A 19864-nucleotide genomic window follows, 5' to 3' on the forward strand; every position below is an offset into this window, starting at 1 on the left:
ATGGCATTTTTTTTCCCAGTTCCCCGTTTTATTACTATTTCTTTAATCTTCAGTATGTTCAGCGGACTGTAGGTTGCTTTTGCCATTTCAGAGATGCTGAGCGCTAACGTTGTGGGTTCACTGGGCTTTTCTTGGCTGCATGAATGCCACACAGAAGACTGTTGCAGGCTTCTAAAAGGCCAGTGATGTTTGCCGGTTGGTGGTGGGATTTTTTTTATCCATGTAAAGTTGTTTTTTAAAATCTCAGTGACGGCACAGCACACGGTTAAAGGGAGGGAGCTTGTGAAAGGACGAGGGTGAGCACACTAACCCTTCCAACTAACTAGAATCCCTGCCGAGTCATGAACCTGCCAGTACATCACCTCCCAATTACATGTTCTATTTCTATAAAAAGCGCTATTTCAGTGATAGTTACAGACCAGCTCCCAAACCCCAAACTATAAACGGAAAGGAAGGCTAAAACCCGAACGCTGTGTACTGTGGACTCGGCAATCTTTCTAAAAGACTCGCTTGTAAAACTAGGCAAGTTTGACTAATCTTTGTAACCGTGACAAACAAGGTGCCGCACCCAGCCACGCCGCTCTGAGGAAGAGCAGACCGGGCCACGTGCCCCTCAGCCTCCTTCAGCCAGGCCGTCCCTACGAAAGCCTGGCAGACGAGGCTTCTGCACCGAGTTTTCTTGTCCCCTGATTAAAAATCTTGGGTTTGTATCTCTCTACAAACGCTTTTATCTTAGGCTCTCTTAGCACAACAAACCCCGGCAGCAGTGAACCACTCCGACCCTTTGCTCAATTAATTATTAGGCTGCAGCCTGGCCTGGGTCCACAGGCGTTAGGCAACCTCACGTCCTGCAAGCCCTCTGCTCCCATCAGGTTTGCTCATCCTCAAAAGCCAATGGGAAGAAAAAAAAAGAAAAAAAAAGACTTAATCTTCCCTCGGCCCTCTGCTTCACTGCAACCTCACCCTCCCTGCAGAGCGCTCAGCCTGTCCCCCCAAGGTCAAAACCGCGCTGACGAGCCCATCTGACTGTCAGGCGGCCCATGTCCCATGGTGGCTAGCTAAGAGCGAGCACGACCCCTCGAGCACATCCCGGGGCTTTCCTCTTTGAGATATCCCCTGCTACAGCACAGTCACGGTCTCTTTTCTTGATCTGCAGCCCCGTCGCTGTTGGGAGAGTTGCTGCTGGATCACGGATGAGGCCAGTGAGCGGTCAGACGTGCTGGCTTGGGAGAGAGGGGTCACAAGGCATTGCTGGGAAGGTGCGGGACGCCAGGCTGGGAGAGCACGTGGAGAAACCAGCATGCCATGCCCAGGCTGAGGAGGAGAGCTCAGAGGGACCCTTGAGGAGAGCTCAGAGGGACCCTTGAGGAGAGTCGGTCCCTGCTCCAGGCAAGGCCTCGGCCGGCCGGCCCAGCCTTAGCTCCTTCTCCAGGCACAGGGGCCCTGGGGAGGCAGTGACAGGGCCGCGCTGCCGGCGGGAAGGGGAGCCCGATCTCCACAGGACCCCGTCCTGCCCGCCGGGGCCATACCGGCCGCCTTCGCCCGCCCACAGAGCCAGCTCAGCCCCGCGGCTGAGGGGACACCCGAGGACACGGGTGACGGGAGGGCAGCCAGCCACCCCCCCCCCCAACATGGCGGACGGGGGCCGAGAGGGCGCTCTGCCACTCAGGCCGAGCGAGCCAATCAGGTTCCGAAGCTGCCCGCCGGGGCGGGATTTGCCTTTCAGTTAGCGTGCGGTGAACGGCCGCGGGGAGTTAGTCCCGGCCGGGCGGGGGGGGGGGGCGGCCGCGGAGGGATACTTCCGATGGGGCGTGGCGCGGCCGTTCCGAGAAGTGATGTCAAGCAGCGGCGGTTTCCCGGTTGCCGCCTTCCGCGGCGGTGGCGACAGCCGGGAATCGCTGCGGGGCCGCCGCGGTGGTCGGAGGCAGCGGGGCGGCAACACCCCCCCCTTCCCGGGTTTGCGGTGGCCCCACCGGCCTGAGGGCGAACGGCCGTCGCCGGATCGGCACCGCTGTCTCCGAGCGCCGGGGCCGCCTCCCCGCTCTCCTCAGCGAGGGACGGTGAGGGCAGGCCCGTGGGGTCTCTCCCCGAGGGTCCCGGCCCGCAGAGGGCCCGTTTCCAGCCAGCTCCCTCAGGGACGGGGACAGCGGGTGCCGGAGGTGGCGGGCGGCCGAGCTGCCCCTGCCAGAGCAACGCACGGGTTGCTTTTCTTCCGCACGGTTGGGAGCCGTGGAGGGCGGGTGCCCCTGCTGCTGCGTTTGGGCCCTTCGCAGGATCGTGACCCGACGATCCGTGTTTTGTCAGAGTCAATTTTTTTTTCAGGCAGCGCACAAAGTCGCAGTGGAAACACTTAATTAGAGTAACAACGCCCCAGCCCGCTGAAAAGAGGGCTGTTTACCGGTCTCAACCACTCTTACTGGGAATAAACACATCGTCTGCGGCACGTCCAGCGTCAGAAACCAGCGGGGCTATCCCTGGCCTGACGTCACGGAGCTGAGCAGCGGCGCCCTGTGAAAACACCGCACTTCTCGCCAACAAAACCCACCGAGTGTCGATCGTGGCCCAAGGAGCCCCCGATCCTGTGCGTTGCGATGGGCTGGTTATTCCACAGCGAGCAGCTAAACGGGGGGGGGAAAAAACCTCCGGATTCGGTCTTGCACCTCGGGCGACGTGTTCTGCGGGGTCCGAGGAGCCAAGCGCCCGCGGGTGACGCGGGGCGACGCGGTAGCCACTTTACAGACACTGATGTACGATGCTTGAACCATTTATTTTTGTTTTAATTTATTCATAAATGGAGGGGAAGGTACCTGGTGTCCTTCCAGCCTGGAAACCTTCCATCAGCGTGGCACCACCGCCATCCTGTTTATTTCCTTACCCAACTTTACGGGTATTTTCCCCCCGGTGTGACACACACCAACCACCCAAGGCCCTACGGCTGCGCTTGCGTCCGTGCGTTAACCCGCAGGCCCTTTAAAAAGCAGTTTAACCAGAATAATTTCCTTTCCCTCTGCTGCTGTCAAGCGTACAGCGTCGTCAGTTGACTTTTACCGTTGAAAACCCCTTTTTTTCAGTGGATTTTTATCGTTTAAAAACCTTTTTTTCAGTGGAAAGGGTTGTAAGAAAACGGAGTAACGCCACCCGCCGCTCCCCTCCACACCCGGAGCCGGGGCAGCCGCGGCGCAGCCGTGCCCTCACCGCCTTCCCCGCTCCCCAAAGCGGATCTTCAGGCGGGGGGACGCTTCCCCCGGGGCGGCCACCGACCGCCCGGGCCAGGTCCCCGTCCCGCGGACAGACAGCCGGCCGGGACCGCGCCCGCCTCCTTCTGCCGACGGCCGCAGCGATCGCGACGGGGCGGGCCCGGCCGCCGCCCGGGGAACCGCCGGGCTCGGGCTCCAGCGGCGCCGCAGCGATCGTTGGCGGCCCGGGGCGGGGCGCGGGCGGACGGACTTTTTTTTCCCGGCGTGCCGCGCGCAGGCGCCGTTCCGTGCTGCGTCACACGCCGGGCCGCGCTAGTCTGTGCGTGGCCGGCTCCGGGTGCGGACGCGCTCCGCCATCATGGCCTCCACCGCCGCACACCCGGCCCCCCCCGCTGCTACTGCTGCCGCCGCCGCCACTGCCGCCGCTACCGTCGCTGCCCCGCCGGCTCCCGCCGCCCCCCCGGGGATCCTCATCGGCGACCGGCTCTACTCGGAGGTGTCGCTCACCATCGACCACTCGCTCATCCCCGAGGAGCGCCTCTCGCCGACTCCCTCCATGCAGGACGGCCTGGACCTGCAGTGCGAGACCGACCTGCGCATCCTGGGCTGCGAGCTCATCCAGGCGGCCGGCATCCTCCTCCGACTGCCGCAGGTGCGTGAGCGCCCCGGCGCCTTCCCGGGGCGGCCGGGAGGGAGGGCGGGAGGGCGGTTGCCGCCATTGTGGCGCGGCGGGAAGGGCGTGTGAGGCGGCCGCTCGGGGGGGGCGGTGGCGGCGGCGGCGGCGCCAGCTGGTGCCTGACACAAAATGGCGGCGGCGGCGGCTGGGCCCGGTGATTGACTCCCGCTCCTTCTTCTTCCTCCCCGCTTTGCGTTCGTAGGTGGCGATGGCGACGGGGCAGGTGCTGTTTCATCGGTTCTTCTATTCGAAGTCCTTCGTCAAACACAGCTTCGAGGTGAGCGCGGCACACGGCCTGCCGGGGGGGAGGGGGGGTGCGGGTGGAGGGTGAGTGCTCTAGGCGTTGCTCTGGGCGACCGGTGGATTTGGTCACGCAAACAGGCTGCTCTCTTGGAGCCTTTAGGCCACGGGTTTGGGTTTTTGGTGTGGTGTGTTTTTTTTTTTTTTTTCCTTAGCTGTGTAATTCTAGCCTTATCGGGGTTAAAAAGCATTTTCTTACGGAAACGGGGCTTCCTTTCAGATTGTTGCTATGGCCTGCATCAATCTTGCATCCAAAATCGAAGAGGCGCCTCGTCGTATAAGGGATGTGATCAACGTGTTTCATCACTTGCGTCAGTTAAGAGCAAAAAGGTAAGATTAGCTTCGTTACGAACATACGCATCCCTTGTCACTAACGTACGCTGCAGTTTTCAATTCACAGTATTTTTCCAGGCTAAGTTCAACGACCTAAAATTGAGAAGGGAGTGCTCATTGGCTGCTGTGTAGGCAGTACAGTTCAATGCTGACTTCTTCTGCCGTTACTTTTGTTTACTTGGTAGACCCATTTTCGTTATTTACGTAGCTACAAGTCCTGAGTATCAGCTCTAGTTTTAGGTCCGTGGTTGTGGGTTTAGCTCTGTTGCTAATTGATTTTTGATGTCTTGTAGCTCTCGAGAGGTAGTCTTAGGTATGAGTAGCCAATTAGTGGGTTGCTGTATGCTCTCCAGACTTTTAACCACGTTCAGCAGTCTTAATGCTTTTCTCTTGTTAGTGTGTAGCCATCCAGATGCGGTTATGGTGCCAATGAAGTGTCAGTTAATGAAAGATGAAAGCTGAACTTTTCCCAGTGGTAGTAGTACTGCCTTTTAGAAAGTGTCTGGAAAAAAAAAGTGTGGTTTGGCCTACAGTGTTTGCAGCTTTAATGACACCGCTTCGACAAGGAATGTGTAATTGAGTCTTGGAAGCTGAAGGCATCTGTAATTGCAAACAGTGAGACTTGTGTTCTTCATGGTACCGTGTGCTTGTGTCGGTGAAGTTGGAGTGTAAGCTTACCTGATCTGTGTGCAGGTCTGGGTAACTGTCGGCTGAGTTGTAGAGCTGTTCTCAGCTGCGAGTGCCTAATACCGCTTTTTTTGTGTGTAAAGCGATGTATGTGTCCGTGTGTAAAGCAGATTAACTTGAGGGGACAAGGAATGGTTGAAGGGAAGGCGTTTCCTAAGTTGCTGCTAAACGCAAAATTTCTTTAACTCTGTCGTGCAGCAGTGTTATAGCCTGGGAGGCTGCAGACGTCAGCTGTGATGAAGTAGCTTTACTTTTAGTGGCCAATTAAAGTGTGAGGTGATCCATAGTTACAAAAGGACTTTGTTTTCAGCTAGAGTATTAAATTCACACTTTCATTTCTCTGCTCTGTATCACCAGGTTACAGCAGGAACTTAAACTTGAGAGTTGTCTGGCCTTTTCTGAGGAGTAGAGTAGAAATCCCTTAAGGAAGCCAGCTGTTTCTTGGTGTCTTCACCCTGGTTGTGCTTCTTTGGAATCTAAAAGTTCTGCTTCTACTGCCTCGTGCTTGTGTTTTCCCAGTTAGTTTTAGGGAAAGAAAGAATGATTGAGTGTTGTTGCACTTTGGAACTTAGCTTTGTTTGTTAAAGTTGTTGTCCCTGAGGGAAGTTGGTGCCGAATGGGAATTCGGTGATATTGTTTCCTACCGCAGTTATGATAAGGGAGTCTGGTTATTGGAATTATTGAAGCTGGTTCAGTGATTTGTAATGGTTTGGCCTTGATCCAGGCAGTGAAGGCTAATTAATCATATGTGATGCTTTTCTTTGCCACGAGAATACAAACTAGTTGTTTCTTTGTGCTGTGCGAAGGATCAGAGAAACCGAACTCGACCTGTGAGCTTAAATCTTTCCAGCTAGCCTGTTCCAACTCAGTGTCCCTTGTGCATGGCACATGGTGTCTAAAGTGCATCATGTCGAGAGAAACCGTGCACTTCTGCCCATTATTTTCTGGAGAAATGGCTATTGTTGCTCTGAGATTGAGTGAATCTGCATGAAGTTAATCTTAAAAATGCTGAAGTCTGACATTCAGACTCACCTTTTTTTTTTTTTTAACAAGCAGGATGTAAACGTTTTTCTGTACTTTTTACAAGATTACAGTTACATAATCTGTACACGTTATTAACTTCAACTCTTTTTTCCCTTGCAACCGACTATACAGCGACCAGCTACATTTACCAAAGCCTGGGTGATGTGGAGTGGTACATAAAGATGAAGCTGTCGTCATGGCAACAGTGAGTGAAGTATCGAAAATCCCCAAGGAGAAGCCAGTGCTCTGAGAATAGGTCACTGGAATCGGGGGACTAACAGGTTGGCCGCTGGTGAACCATTTGGAAGAACTCCTGTATCTTGTTATAAGCTTTTTTCTTTGCTGTCCAGGTTTTTAGAATACTAGCTTAATCTGTTTTTTGTTTTTTTGTTTTTTTGTTTTATCTGAAGCTAACACTTAGGCTGTAGTTAGTTTCTCACACGCAACCCAGAACTGAAACAGTCAGTTAGGCTGCTGTACTTTCTTTTCGCCTCTAGTTTAGTATCTCTGTTAACTGAAGCTCTTAACCTGCACATGAAGTCGGAGTAGTCTGAGTAGGCTTGCTTTCTTTCTTAAACAGTTTTGGGTTCTTGGTTCCACTTTCTGGCTCTGTGTAATTGCAGTTTGACTTCACAGTAAAACGTGCCTGCACAAGGACACGGCAGTCTTGAATTTGTAAAGCTATTTATATAAATGACGATGTAAGCAGTCCCTGATATGTATGTGTGTGCAGAACTGGGAATTGCCTTGGAATTTTCTTTTTGTACGTCCTTTTTGTAGTCAACAGAGTTACTGCTAGGCAGTATTTCTAATACTGAGAAGTAAGAAAAGCTAAAAAAGTGTTTTGGACAAGCATATTTTCTTTTGCATCTTTCACGAGCATATGTCATGTAGTACTGCATGTAAAAATGTTTGTGTGCATGGAGAAAAGCTCGTATTATGAAAGTACTGCTTTTTAAAAAACTGTGTGCCAAAACATCTGTGTTCTGAGCGAAGTGCAACTGTTGTTTAACATGTAGAATGTAGCTTGAAGTTGATTTTATTTACCTTAAATGTGCCTGAAAGCTGCAGAAAGTCCTTATGAGACTGGAACCAACTGTGAGTCCTGTCATGATGTAATCTCACAAATGTCGGTTGGAGATGCTCAGTCAGCTGTTCTTCCCTTCTGTTGCAGCCAACAGGTTCCTGCAGTTGTGTGGAAGTGGCCTGTGTTAATAATGCACACTGCTTAGTGTTCCTCAAACTGTTCTATCCATCTACGGTGCTTGTATTGACAATGTCGGAGACAAACCTAGAGCTTGCTTTTTTTCTCTCTTACTGGCTGGCGTGAGAGATCTGCTCTTTGAAATGAGATGCTGATGTTACGCTGTACTTGTTCAGTACTTGTCGCATTGTGAACCAAACCACGGGCAGGGCACTCTTCCTCCAAAGCGGTAGACGTTGCAAACATGTCAGATTGGAATATTACATCAAATGAAGCTGTAGCTGTGTTGAGAACTTAGGTTTCATTTGTCAGAGGGATTTACAAAAAGGGTATTTGGAATTTATCGTTACAAGCACGTTGCAGTGTGTGTTAATCTTTTGGGTTGTTAACACAGGCTCTGAATCCCGATGAAGTTTTGCAGCTAAGTGTTGGGTTGACTTACCGAAACGGGCGCTGTGTGCTCCCTGCTCTGAAATCTAAAGCCTCGCCTGCAGCTCTAGTGCTGATCTGTAGGAACAGATCCCATGTAAGAACTCGCAATAACCTCTTGGCTGTATAGGGCGTCAAGCTTGTATTTCATATATAAGCTTATAAATTATTTTTTTTCTGGTTTGTTACTTGGACCTGAAATGGTTACTTCTTGGACTGAGACCTAAGTGCAGCAAATGCAGTAGCAAAGTTCCTCTTTTTTTTTTTTTTCTTTTAGTAGGAAAGCTACACAGTCTTCCAAAGGGAAATCTCTGAGATTTTCAGCTTCTAAATAACTCTGCATACCAACACTTTGGAGTTTGTGGCAAAAGTACTAAACCAGTAAATCTTAATGCAGTGAGGAACCTGACTTTTGCCAGTAATAAGGTGCAGTAAAGTTTTCTGCAGACTTTTATTCTAGCATAAGTGGATAAAATGCTGCATTTGTCTATTTCTGGAAATGTTCTCTGAATAAACGGATGCTTTTCATGGCTTCCTTAGAACTTGTATGGCCAGAATCAGGTGGGACCACAGAGTAAAGCGTGCTTTTGAGTGCCTTAATTTGGAGTTTCCAGCCGCTTTGCTGTTGAACGTGTACAACCAAAGTACGAACGGTTTGTGCTGATCCCGTGGCCCTGCAGCAGGACAGTGAGAACTTAACATGCAGTCAGGCTCACGGTCCGTCCTGTTGCACTTCAAGCCACCTTACTGTGTTTTCATAATACCGACTTCCTTACCTAGCTTTCAGAAAATGCAGAGACACGTGGAAGATAGCAGTCCTCCGGCAGGTTGTGGGATGAATCCTATGCAGTCATGTCCTGCTGTTGACTTTTTTTTTTTTTAGACTGGAAGTCATAGCTGCCCTAACTCTTTCATCCAAGATTTGTCACCTCTGATGAAGTGTTCTGCTAACAAGATAAGCTGAGCCTGGACACCTAAACACGCTCTGAATGATGCCTTGCAGATCTTGTTAATGCCAGTGATCTCTAGATAAAATTGGGTAAAGCAACATTGGAGGAAATGTTCTTGTACAACCCAGTATAGCCAGTTGGAGTTGATTGGAGGTGAATCGAGTTTCACTGATTTGAAGAACTTCAGCTTCGTTCTTCCAGTCTCCCACCCCGGGGCACAGCGGGGTTGTTCAGAAAAAATCATAGCCTCTCTACTAAACAGTTACCTCAAGCTTTAAAAGTTGGTTTTTTTTTTCCTGTTAATTTACAAAAACAATCCCAACTGAACAAAAACCCATATTCTGACTGGGTTGTATTTGGAGTAGCTGAAATCCCAGACTTTGTAGACTTGCCCTGATGAGTGAGAGTAATGCTTATCTAGAGGGGTTACTTTTATGCAACATGAAAACATGGTGGTTTTTTAGGAGGCAGAAGTAGTAAGGCTTGTAGCTGAATTGTAGGTCCTTCCTGGCACCCAGAAGCTGCAGTAGTTCATTTCAGACCTCCTGGGAGCTGCTTCTCAGCCCCTTGGGAAGAGCAGGGGGAGCTCTTGCTTCAAGTGCACGGTAATGCGACATGATGCTTGTGTTAGTGAAGTGGGTGGCTTGTGTCCTCTGATCGATGGTAATGAGCATCCTTCCAGGTGACTGCAGAAGTCTTGGCATAGACTGTGGGTTACTGAAGCTGGGAGCCCTTCAGCTGGCCTTGTAATTAAACTGACCCTTTCTTCCTGGGCTGGGAACCTCGTTTTTTCGAGTGTTTTTTCTACTGTGTGACCTATCAGGGAAGAAGAGAAGTGTGATCCATTCGAGGAACTTGCATGGAATCAAAAAAGACAAGTCAGTTGTGAAATATATTGTCTGATGAAACAGAAGCTGCATTTTGAATCCATTTTGCATTACTTTTTTTTTTTTTTTTTTTCTTTTGAAGGTAATGTGAAATAATTTGTCACCAGTGCTCGGGGTGTACTAGGTTTATCATGTAACCAGGCTGTGCTTTATTAGAGTGTAACAAATTTCTGTGGTGGAAAGCATGTGCAATATGTGAGGCATACTACAAATGGGGGAAAAGCTGGTCTGTCTTTAGGAGGAAGTGGGTGAAAATACACAGTCTGGACTGTTGAAAGGTCAAGTCTAAGCACGGACAAAGAAAAGAATATGAAATGGAGTGTGGTGCTTGTGCACAAAGCAGGCAGCAAGTTTAGTTAAAGTTTAAAGAAATGCTTTGGAGAGTTCAGGTGTTGGAAGGAATTGGGACTTGATAGTGCTACACTTGGGAATCTTTCTTTGTGAAATGAGCTCTTGTTTTGCAAATGCAGATAGCAGGAGCGACATGGTGTCCACTGATCGGTGGGCGCAGCGTTCGGCATCACAGGCACCGTTTCAGAGGTTAGGCTCTTTGCTTTACTGGGCTTCTGTGTATCACGGTAGCAGGGCTGTCTTGTTCTCTGAAGATCTGAATCGTCTTGTCTTCCAGCACGTAGGAATCTACGACTTATAAAGCACAAGCTTGCTACTTGAATATCAGTAAAACCACCTGTTGTAGCTTACTTTGGCTTCGAGGTCCTGCCTAGCAGAGGTAGCTGTATCGCACTCCTTCCCCCGCCTCTGTCAAGAATCTTTGAGATCTTCCCTGGGAAGTTGACTTCCGTTCCAGCAGCCGGAGCAGCGTAGTTTGCATACACCAGAGCAAAAGATTATTTTTTTTTCATCTTGGCCACCTAATCTGTAGCTAGTCAAAGGCAGGAACTAAACTAGTTTATCTAAACTTGGACAGCACAAGATTAATGCTTAAACTTGCTTGCAGGAGTTGAAAAACGGTTTCTGTTGCCATTAGTTGGTTGGAAGGGAAAACAGAGATGCCGCTATTTTTGGATATGCAAAACAGTTTTGATTTTATTTCTTGCAAACTATAGGACTCCAAGCCCCCTGATACTTGATCAGAACTACATAAACACCAAAAATCAAGTAATCAAAGCAGAAAGGAGGGTACTGAAGGAGTTGGGATTTTGTGTTCATGTCAAGCATCCACATAAGGTGAGTTATTGAAAATAATGTAGTTGTAAATACTGTCCTACCGTGGTGGCATCATTGTGAGCTGTGGAAGGAGAAACACGGGTGTAAAAATGACCTGAGCTCTTCTCTTTATTCCCTGGTGGTTGTGACGAATGCCTTTGCCAGAGTGCTTGGGCGAAGGGTCCTATGGACTTTGGTGGAGGTTGCTTCCTTGGGAAGTGTTAAAGGGGACTGGTTTTGAAAATTGTAGAAAAGTAGTAAAATAAAGAGTTGTCTGAACATGATTGGATGACATGTGAGCTTACAGTGTATCAGAAGAGGAGGAGCTTTTAGAAAAGGAGACCCCATTGTTTTGGAATACTGTTTGGCTATAGATAGTTCCTTACTGTTGCTTTATATGTTAAAACAGTCTTTTTCTTCCCCCTCCCCTTCCCCCCCTTATTCCTCAGATCATCGTTATGTATTTACAAGTCTTAGAATGCGAACGTAATCAAACCCTGGTACAGACAGCCTGGTAAGTTGTTATTTTCCATTCTTTTTGTAGCCAGGAAAATAGTAGCAGAAATAACAAGCCTGATGATCCATATGCAAAGCAATGAGATGTAAGTTAGTACACCAGTAAATACTTTAAAAATATTTTAGTGCTTGTTTCTGCTTACTATTTTCATGGCTTGATTCCAGTACAGTAATGGAGAACTCAATTTAACTTTGTTCTTTTTTCTACTCTTTAATTAAAGGGTAGTCCATGATGGTAAGTCATAGAGCTCTGCCCTCTGCACCTCAGCCCATGACCTGGGGATGGCCTGTTTGGCTGCCCTTCTCTCCAGCCAACCCAGTGCAAGCTCTCATCCGAGATTCACTGAAGTGGTCCATATCCATCGGGCAGCATCTTCTAGTTCTGTCTGGGTGTCGAAAGGATTTGTATATTTGTTTTCAGAAGTAAATGTTAAAAATGTTTCTAAATGTATTTGTTGCCTAGCTACTGTATGCTGTAGTGTGTTTAAAGGACACAGGGGGTAGACTTTCTGCCGACATTGATTTAGTTGATTTAGCATTTGGCTAAAGTTGAGTTTAAAAAAGCAAAAGAATGACAGTGCATGCAGCATGTTCACTTAGCGGCCGTATTGGGCATGGTTTTCTGTGGAGTCAATACTTGCTGACTGCTGTTCGTTTCTTTCCTTAGCTCAGTAACGTAGAAATCGATGGAGGTCTCTGCTGTGTAAACGTATCTCGTGGCACCTGGTGCTTGGCAGTGCCACCATGGTGGAAGACCAGTAGCTTAGTGAAGTGGGAGACCCATTACTAACTTGCAGGTCTTTTTCCAACACTCAGTGAGCAAATGGGATGCTTCTCTCTCTGGATGAAGTTAATGCGACTTGAGGCACACGTAGGATTTAAATGCAATGTTTTATGGACTTTGTAGGTGGCGTCTAGCCTCTGGAAAATGGTAGGTTAAAACTATACCATGCTTTCATCCCTGCATCCGAGTCTTGAGCCTGTTGATTTCTTTTTAAATACAACAACATTGGTGTTTAAAGCAAACAGCTGGACAGATGAACATGTGATTGTTCACTCAATGGACACTTCATGGTCTAACTTAACGCACCTGCCTGGCATTCCGTGCTGTTGCTTACATTGGGATTTCAGAACACTGGCCATGGTGCGAACTTTGTTACAGAAGTAACAAATGTAAATGTCAAATACGATAATCTGAAAGAAAGTGAGTGTTTACTGTGATAACGGAAAAAATAATAAAGTCAATTGAGTCTCCAGTATTGTTACCCTCTAAATAAAAAGACGTAAACCTGAGATCCAACCTTTCGTAAATGTTTGTGTTTGTTTAGGAATTACATGAATGACAGCCTTCGAACGAACGTGTTTGTTCGCTTTCAGCCAGAGACTATAGCGTGTGCTTGCATTTACCTCGCTGCCAGAGCTCTGCAGGTGAGTGTCCGTCTGTCTTTGCGTTGCCTTTTATCGCTGGTCGTTTGGTTTCAAGAAAATCGGTGAATGTGTGTTAAGACAAAACCTGTTCTGTGATCTCTGTTAAGCTTTTGGTGGTTTTATTTTCAGATTCCACTGCCTACCCGTCCACACTGGTTCCTGCTCTTTGGCACCACGGAAGAGGAGATTCAGGAGATCTGCTTAACAACTCTCAAGCTCTATACCAGGAAGAAGGTAACCTAGAGATCTTTGCTCGTCCTGTTCCATCTTCAGCGCAGCTTGGGCTGTCTCACGGGTGTCTAAGCGTGTTTGGGAGCACCTGTGTACAAATCTGCTGGTTGGAAAGGCTCTGCTGCCGGGCTGCCCCTCCAAGGGGAGGGGGCGAACCAGTTATGGAAGTTAGTCACATTGCTGGACAGATGATTAGAAGATAATTGAGTATTTTTCAGAAATTGGATGGAAATACAAATTGTGTTAGTTCAGCTTCTTACCCCGTTGTTACTTTAACAGCCCAATTATGAATTCCTGGATAAAGAAGTAGAAAAGAGGAAAACAGCACTACAGGAAGCTAAACTGAAGGCAAAAGGTTTAAATCCAGACGGAACTCCAGCACTGTCCACACTGGGTGGCTTTTCTCCTGCATCCAAACCATGTGAGTTTGTTTTCTGAACAGAAATTCACATAATACTATCTGACCAGCCTTCTAGCTGTGTCCCAGGGTGGGTGTTCAAGTGGCTTTGCTCCTTGAGCTGTTAGACAGTTTAGACTTTCTCACAGGACTAAGCAGCAAGACAAACCTTTTTTTTTTTAAAAAAAAAAAAAACACAAATTTTGGAACCAGTTTCAGTACCTTGGGAGAGCAGGTTAGAGGGAAACAGAGTGCTTTCCTCCATGCTTCCACAGACGGGAGCGATCTATAAGTGTGCACCCGTACAATAAAGACACGATGGAAATGCCTGGACCCAGGAGTTCAGCGTATGTTCCTGTGTGGTGGAAAGAGACTCTGGATTTACTCGGTTGGGGGGTGTTGCAGTAGCCTTCATGGTTCCTTTTGCAGCAGGGACCTGTGAAAATGGCTTCCTCTGCTTGTCAAGTGCTCAGGTGTTCACGTCTGTCTGCACTCTAATGGCACAAAGAACAGGCAGTTTTGTCTTGGTACCTTCAGTGCTGCTGTTGATCTGTAAACCACCCACCAGATTTAAAGGAGATCGTGAGCATCGGTCCGGGGATGGTGGGTGAAGTGGGAGGCACAGGCCCTTGTTTGTTACGTGGCTGCTTCAGGATCTTAAGCCCACCCTCTGAGAAAGCAGTGTTTGTAGCAGTTCTTTCTCCTCGAGAGCAATCCATCTGCCTTTCCACAGGTCTGTGAGCTGGCTGGCATAAATTTCTCACTAAGCAATGAAAGCTCTTCCTTCTGTGAAGAGGGAGCTGTGGTGAGAAAAGTTGGAGCGAAGGCAGGACCTCTGGTGGGGTTTTGAAAGACTTCTAGCCAGCTGACAAATGGAGGGAAAGCTGCTGGCAGGGTTCTTCCTTTCTGTATCTGACATTGAACCCCTGAACCCTATTGAGGGGGGAAGGTGGGCTGGGTGTAAATGCCTTGTTCTTGCATTGTAGCTCTCCCACGACAAGGTGGATCCACCTCTGGGCTGTATCAGCTGACTGTAGTGACAGAGTGACTTCCAAACCGAGTGAACGTCTTGTCACTCGTTATATTTGTACCACTGGTACCAAAATGAAGTCTGTCGTTTTACTGTCCAGTCTTAATTCTTTCCATGGCATTGGAAATTTAACTGTCAAGGTGACAATTTATGTATTTGTGGGCCGTAAGGGCAGCTGTTGTTTTGTACCCCTGGTGGATGAAACCTCGGCTGAGCCTGGCTGCTTGGCCTGAGGGTCACAGTGTTCTTCTCCCGCTGCCAGCAGTTGGCTTTAAACTGCTACGCATCTCCCGTGAGCATCTCACTCCGGTGGTCTCTTCTAGGAGCGTACTGTAACTGGAAAGGTGGAATGAAATAGTAGCTGTGGAGTTCACGTGTACATTCTGTGTAACTGCTGGTAGAGGTGCACGAAGGATACAGCATGTTCGTGACAGTCTGTGAATAAAATACCTCACTTTGAATTTCAATTTAATTCTTAGCTTCCCCGAGAGAAGTAAAAACGGAAGAGAAGTCTCCAGTATCTCTGAATACCAAAACCATTAAAAAAGAGCCAGAAGAGAGGCAGCAAGCTTCAAAGAGCCCTTACAATGGGTAAGTAAAAAATCTCTTCGTGATGAAGAGAACACTTCTGTAAAACCAGTTTCTTGCACTGAAGGGCAGTGAACTGCTTTTGAGCTACTTCTGAGGTACTCGTTACTTCCACGGAAGGGTAACCCTATTGTTTTCCCCCCCCCCAAGCATGAGGAAAGAAAGCAAGAGAAGCAGAAGCAGCAGAAGTGCCAGTCGGTCCCGGTCGAGGACAAAGTCACGGTCTCGCTCTCACACGCCGCGGCGGCAGTAAGCAGCGGGGTTTTGTTGGCTTGGGGAGCGGGCGGGGCTTCTGGGGCGCGTGTCTTTTTTGGTCACAATTAGCGTTCTTCGGCAGGGCTTTTCCCTTCTTCCGAGGAGTGGGGCCCCTCCAGGAGCTGGTGGATGCTTAGCACCAGCTTCTGACTGCCGGCCAGCAGAGGGGAGAGGCTTGGGTCTGGCTTTAGGCGCTCGGTTCTTGGCGGGAGGCGGTTCTGTTGGTGGCCGTGCTGTTAACAGCAAAGTTTTTACACCTTGAACTGCGAGGTGGAAGCGTCAGAGTATCCTCCCTGTGCCCGTGCGGTCATACCCCGCTGGCTGGCCTTCACGTGGTGTCCGTGGGGAGCCGTCTGTCGGAACTCAGCCCGCTTTGGGGTAGCGAGAAGCGCCGCAGGAGCCGGTTTGTGCGCCGCAGCCTTCTTCCGCGCGCCTGGGAGAGCGTGTCTCCTGTCGGTGTTACACCTTGTCTGGCTCTTCAGCTCCTCCGCCTCTGTCGTGTGGCTGGGGAAGAGGGGGAGCTGTGCAGGGCGGCGCAGTGAGAGCTGCTGGCGTTACCTGTGTGTTTTTAAAGAATCTTTAGGCTGACACCTAGACTGCCAACTTGGGTCTCAGTGCAGTGCTCCCCTCGCTGTTGCTGACGGTGGAATTGAAGGAAAAAGTGGCAATAACCAATTTGATGTCTGGCCTCGAGGGGAAGGTTCTTGACAAGGTGGAACAGTGACAAAAGGCGCTGCTGGGTTTGGTCTGGGCTGTTTTCAGAGCCGCTCAAAGGATGGGCGCTGTCATTCACCACTTATCCCTGTGGGAGAAATAGTCCCTGATTCCTTCCAGTAACTTGGAAGCTCCTAAGCAACTGAATCAAAGAAAACTCAATAACAACTCAGTGATATTAAGCAGGTATTCCTTATTATGGCGCCAAGCAGCACGGGGGATGGCTCCTTCCATCCGTGCTCCAACGAGCTAGCAAAACTCATCAGTTCATGTACACAAAAATCATACATATCCATCAGATTTCCTGAGAAGGGCAGTCTGGTGGTGATGAGTTCCCAGCGTTCATAGTCTTCCTCATGCTGTCCACTAGTTGAATCCTCCTTCTTCAGCACAAGCCTGGGCCCCTTTTCTGATGCCACCTCTTGTACCAATCAGTCGTGTACTAGAGGTGTCTCCTTGATGTCTGGAGCTTTGTCTCCTTAATGTCAGGCAAGATGTTACCTATTTATCAGCTTTGCTCAGCAAATAGCTAAAACCATCCTTGCAGGGGAAGAAAAACTCAAGAAAAACGCAAGTAAAGTTTTTATGTCTCTTAGTCAGGGATTGTCAGGGGTTGAACTCTTTCACAACGATTTATTTTTTTTCCCCTTCCGTGTGGAAGACATGTTTTTAACTTCCCATGCTTTTCCGTCAGCTACAATAATCGCCGGAGCCTGTCTGGGACGTACAGCTCACGGTCGAGGAGCCGGTCCCGCAGCCACAGCGGCAGCCCTCGCCGGCACCACAACCACGGCTCGCCGCACCTGAAGGCCAAGCACGGCAGGGAAGAGCTGAAGAGCGCCAACAGGCACGGCCACAAGAGGAAAAAGTCACGCTCGCGCTCGCAGAGCAAATCCAGGGAGCATTCTGACGCGGCCAAGAAGCACCGGCACGAGCGGGGACACCACCGGGAGCGGCGCGAGCGGTCCCGCTCCTTTGAGAGGCCTCACAAAGGCAAACACCACGGCAGCGGCCGGTCGGGCCACGGCAGGCACCGGCGCTGAGGGCTGCACCCTGTGCGGGATACAGTCAGTGGACTCTTCCCTGGAGAACAAAGGAACCGAATAGGATTTGTTTAATTTAAACCCGATACCTAATTTTCTAAAACAAGTGTAGAAGACTTTTCATTTGGGAAAGAAACTGTTACCGACTTTTGCACATAATACCGTAGCAGTATGGGATGGGCGGAAAACAGCGATCAGGTTCAGTTGTATGTATTGGAGTTGTGTATTGTTTCTGGAGGAGAGAACTGGAGCAGACTTCTGTAAAAAGGCAAAGCATACCTTATTTTTATACAAGTCAATTGCAGACACTTATATTTAAGTATAGTTATTTGTTTAAACGATGGTGGATACTTTCTTACACTGGTTTTAGTCTGCATGTGTTGAAAGATTTTTACAAGAAATAAAATATAAAGCTTTTGTTTTTTTTTTACTGCCTGTTGGATGTCAAATAGATTGAAACTGAACTGAATTGGTGTCCTGGAGCTGTACCCAGCGCCCCAAAGCTGCGGGTGGAGTGGCAGGCGAGGGGGGGCGGAGGGCTTGGCTTTGATTCTTGCCGTTGCCGCTCTGGTAGCGACAAAATCCAAAGCCTGCGGGGTACGAAGGTGCTAACGCAGCGTCGCAGGACCTTTGCTCTCCCAGTTTAACTGGGCCGGGCCTGTTCACCTGCAGCGGGGCAGAGGGCAAAGCCTGGGGCTGAACGGGGCGGTGATGGACTGGAGTGGGTCTGGGATCCTGTGGCGCTGCAGGAGGGAGTGCTGGTCTGTGGCCACAAGTTCTGCAGACCTCGAAAGGGAAAGGGAAAGGAAAAAACAAAAAACAAAAAACAAATGTGGTTGAGCAAAAGCTTCGCTGGAACTGGGACGTTGTCGTAAGCAGCTCCCCAGCATCCTGCCAGGGCCCGTCTGCGTCGGTTCTCTAGAAGTACAAAAGGTGAGTATATTCTTCTGAAAAGAGGGGGAAAAAATGAATGTTTTCCTCTGTTTCGTGGTTACGTGCGTTTTGGGGTTTGTTTTTTATTCTGAGTAACTATTTCATGCGTTTGTTGCTTTCAGGAGAAATTATTTATTGCTATCGAAGCTTTTTTTTCTCCCCTAGATACAAGTGTTTTGATAGTCTAGTGATAAACCCCGGATTTTGAAGTAGCGCAGATCACTCGAGTGCTGTTGAATGTCACGAGTTTGTGCATCGCGGTGAAACACGAAGAGGCCTCGGCCTCTGTGTTTGTGCTTCTGCCTGAGCGCTCATGACCCTTCTGTGCTTCCAGTGCCCCTCGCTGCGGAGCTGGAGTCAACTTCCACGGGGAGCTGGGGCGTCTGGGGATGTCGGACGCCTGGACACCCTCTGAACTTGCAGGCGGCTGGCTGAACGGCTGTAGCCCCGTTAGCGTCCCTTGCCTTGGCGAGAAGAAAGCTTTGGGGTAAGAAACACTTTTAATAGTTAAATACGTGGCAGTTGGGGTCCTGCTGGTGACCAAGTTGTACCCTGGAGCCAGCCGGGGCTGCTCCACCAGGAGCACCCGGGGTCTGGCTGTCCTGGCTCCGCCTGGGCCGCCCCTTAGTGAGAACTCCCCCTCCTCTGCCGTACCCCGTGGCCACGCCGTGAGCTCCTCAGCCTCTGTGGCTTGAGTAGATGGGAACAAAGCTGCTCCCCCAAACCTGCTGTCCTGGCGGTGACGGGGCGGGGGACAAAAGCGGTGACAAAGCCAAAGTGCCAGCTTGCTTGCAGCAGGTCGTGCTGGGAAGCGATGCGGCCGGCTGAGGAACTGGGTGACGCGCCGGGAGCGGGCTGGCACCGGGGTGTCACACGCCGCCGCTCGGCCCGGCGCGGTGACCGCCGGCAGCGCCGTGAAGCACCAGCCGCAGCCCGCCTTGAAGGAGGTGCCGCGTTGGTTTTCCAGCTCAATCTCCTGTCTCTCCCAAGAATTTGAGGTGTTCTGCATTCGTTAAACTCTTAAATCACAAGAATTAATTAATTGAGAGCCCTGTTTGACCTTTAAGCGTCTCTGCTGCCCTCCAGGAGTCACTTGAGGCTACGCTGACCCATCTCAGTAGTCGAGAGGCATTTTTCTTTTAATGCTTGTTATTTTTAAATTCCTCGGTATCTTCCGTGCGCCTGAGTCACCCAGAGGAACGCTTCATCAGCTGAAACTTACCTCTCAAGGATGTGGTGGCTTTGGTGACCCGGCATTGACATCCCAACGCCGGAGCTCCCGAGGCAGCAGTGCCTCGCTGCCCCTCCCGCCCCCAGCCCACGCCTCGGCCCTCGCTGGCACCGGGCGGTGGAAACGAGACGGACGTCTCCGAGGAGTGAGCCGGGGTTTTGAGCGCCCCGCACGGGTCTCTGGTTTCTGACCGAGCTCGTTGTCACCCGTCCAGGCGCTATTCTGCACGGTGGTGTCTCGCCCTTCAGAGCAGAAACGCTTTTGTGGTAAAACCAGGCTCTGTAACGCCCCGCTGCAACACCAGTTCGAAGCGAAACCCCCCTGGGAACTGCGGTGGCTTTCCTGGCTCGGGCTGTACCGCAGTACAGCCCCCCTTTCCCTCTGCCCCATCCCTTTATCCTTCATTTACCACGCTTGTTCTCTCACCAGCGCCAACGGGAGTACCGGGATGCCAAAGAAACCAGCGATGGAGCGTGCGGCTGAAGCGCAACGAACGATATTTTGGGAATATCTTTCCACTTTTCCCCCGTTTTCAGCGGTGGCTGTCTCGGCGCACAGCCTGCTGCTGCCGTCAGGGCAGGCAGGAAGGTTGCTGGGGCTGCGCCGCCCAGCCCAGATGGCCACAGGCAAATGTTTGCTCAGCAC

The 19864-nt window shown here is 50.1% G+C and overlaps 1 protein-coding gene across 1 annotated transcript; it reads left to right on the forward strand.

Annotated features, from left to right (window-relative positions):
- Positions 1 to 3555: 3555 nt before the first annotated feature.
- Positions 3556 to 17485, forward strand: CCNL1 (cyclin L1). The gene is made up of 11 exons (XM_086467602.1): positions 3556 to 3849; positions 4076 to 4150; positions 4394 to 4503; positions 10754 to 10874; positions 11303 to 11367; positions 12698 to 12797; positions 12927 to 13031; positions 13308 to 13449; positions 14935 to 15046; positions 15194 to 15292; positions 16707 to 17485. Exons 1-11 carry the CDS (start codon positions 3556 to 3558, stop codon positions 17053 to 17055), a joined length of 1572 nt encoding a protein of 523 aa, XP_086323728.1. The 3' UTR covers positions 17056 to 17485.
- The last annotated feature ends 2379 nt before the right edge of the window (positions 17486 to 19864 follow it).

The sequence above is a fragment of the Leptosomus discolor genome, chromosome 7, assembly GCF_034619465.1.
Source record: "Leptosomus discolor isolate bLepDis1 chromosome 7, bLepDis1.hap2, whole genome shotgun sequence".
Taxonomy (NCBI): Eukaryota; Metazoa; Chordata; class Aves; order Leptosomiformes; family Leptosomidae; genus Leptosomus; species Leptosomus discolor.

Excerpts from the sequence above, each read along its gene's own strand:
- CCNL1 (XM_086467602.1), top strand. The coding sequence starts at position 3,556 with ATGGCCTCCACCGCCGCACACCCGGCCCCCCCCGCTGCTACTGCTGCC. Across the intron at positions 13,450-14,934 it reads TTCTCCTGCATCCAAACCAT|CTTCCCCGAGAGAAGTAAAA; the intron begins GTGAGTTTGTTT and ends TTTAATTCTTAG. Across the intron at positions 15,047-15,193 it reads TCAAAGAGCCCTTACAATGG|CATGAGGAAAGAAAGCAAGA; the intron begins GTAAGTAAAAAA and ends CCCCCCCCCAAG.